At 60.8% G+C, this 1047-nt stretch overlaps 1 protein-coding gene across 1 annotated transcript; it reads left to right on the forward strand.

The window, feature by feature from the left end:
- Window positions 1–61: 61 nt before the first annotated feature.
- RAB25 (RAB25, member RAS oncogene family) lies at window positions 62–831 on the forward strand (the record flags this gene model as incomplete). The annotated part of the gene is made up of 3 exons (XM_009864283.1): window positions 62–286; window positions 417–610; window positions 751–831. Coding segments are annotated over 3 exons (500 nt in total), but the record flags the coding sequence as incomplete, so codon positions are not given.
- Between the last annotated feature and the right edge of the window lie 216 nt (window positions 832–1047).

Genomic DNA, 1047 nt, shown 5'->3' on the forward strand with positions numbered 1-1047 from the left:
CAGAAAACATTATTTAAATTATTGTGAAGTGTCGTGGAGCAGCCCTCTCCTCTCCATCAAGAGCTCCAGCCGGCTTTTTCCTTCCTTTCACAGTCGTCCTGATCGGGGAGTCCGGCGTGGGCAAAACCAACCTGCTCTCCCGCTTCACCCGCAACGAGTTCAACCACGACAGCCGCACCACCATCGGCGTGGAGTTCTCCACCCGCACCCTGGTGGGTGATGCCGTGGTGAAGGCTCAGATCTGGGACACGGCTGGGCTGGAGCGGTACCGCGCCATCACCTCCGCGTAAGGATGGAACACCCGAAATCGGGGCTCCCCCAGCACCTGGGTGGTGACCTCCTCAGAGCTGAGCCCCACGGGTGAGGATGCTGGGGGCATGTCCAGGGCACGGGGTGATGGAGGGGTTGTCCCGTAGGTATTACCGGGGAGCTGTGGGCGCTCTGGTTGTCTTTGACATCACCAAGCACCAGACGTACGACGTGGTGGACCGCTGGCTGAAGGAGCTGTATGACCACGCCGAGGCCAGCATCATCGTCATGCTGGTGGGCAACAAGACCGACCTCGCGCAGTCTCGGGAGGTGCCCATGGAGGAGGCGAAAATGTTTGCGGGTACGGGCTGACAGCCTGCCATGGGGCTGGAGGGCTTGGGAACCCCCCCTGGTAGCAGGGATCCACACCAGTGTGGGCACCTGGACATCTCTAAAGGGGCTTGGAAACGGTGCCGTGGCCTCAGGGGACTCTCATTGCAGACAACAACGGGCTGCTCTTCGTTGAGACCTCGGCACTGGACTCTACCAACGTCGAGCAGGCATTTGAGACCATCCTGAAGGGTACGCACACCGGTGCAGCGGGGTCCTGAGGCATCCCCGGGGTCCCTTAGCCAGGATGGAGGGCTGGGCAGAGGACACACAGCGCCGTCTCTCTTCTCGTCTCTCTTCTCTTCGGGGCTGGTTTTGGTGTCATCTTTCTGGTCGGTTTGGTTTCCGGCCTTTCGTGCTGGGCGTTTTCGCTCTCTGCACCTCATGGCTTTGTTCTCACAGCCCCGG

The sequence above is a fragment of the Apaloderma vittatum genome, unplaced genomic scaffold (genome assembly GCF_000703405.1).
Source record: "Apaloderma vittatum isolate BGI_N311 unplaced genomic scaffold, ASM70340v1 scaffold34982, whole genome shotgun sequence".
Lineage (NCBI taxonomy): Eukaryota > Metazoa > Chordata > Aves > Trogoniformes > Trogonidae > Apaloderma > Apaloderma vittatum.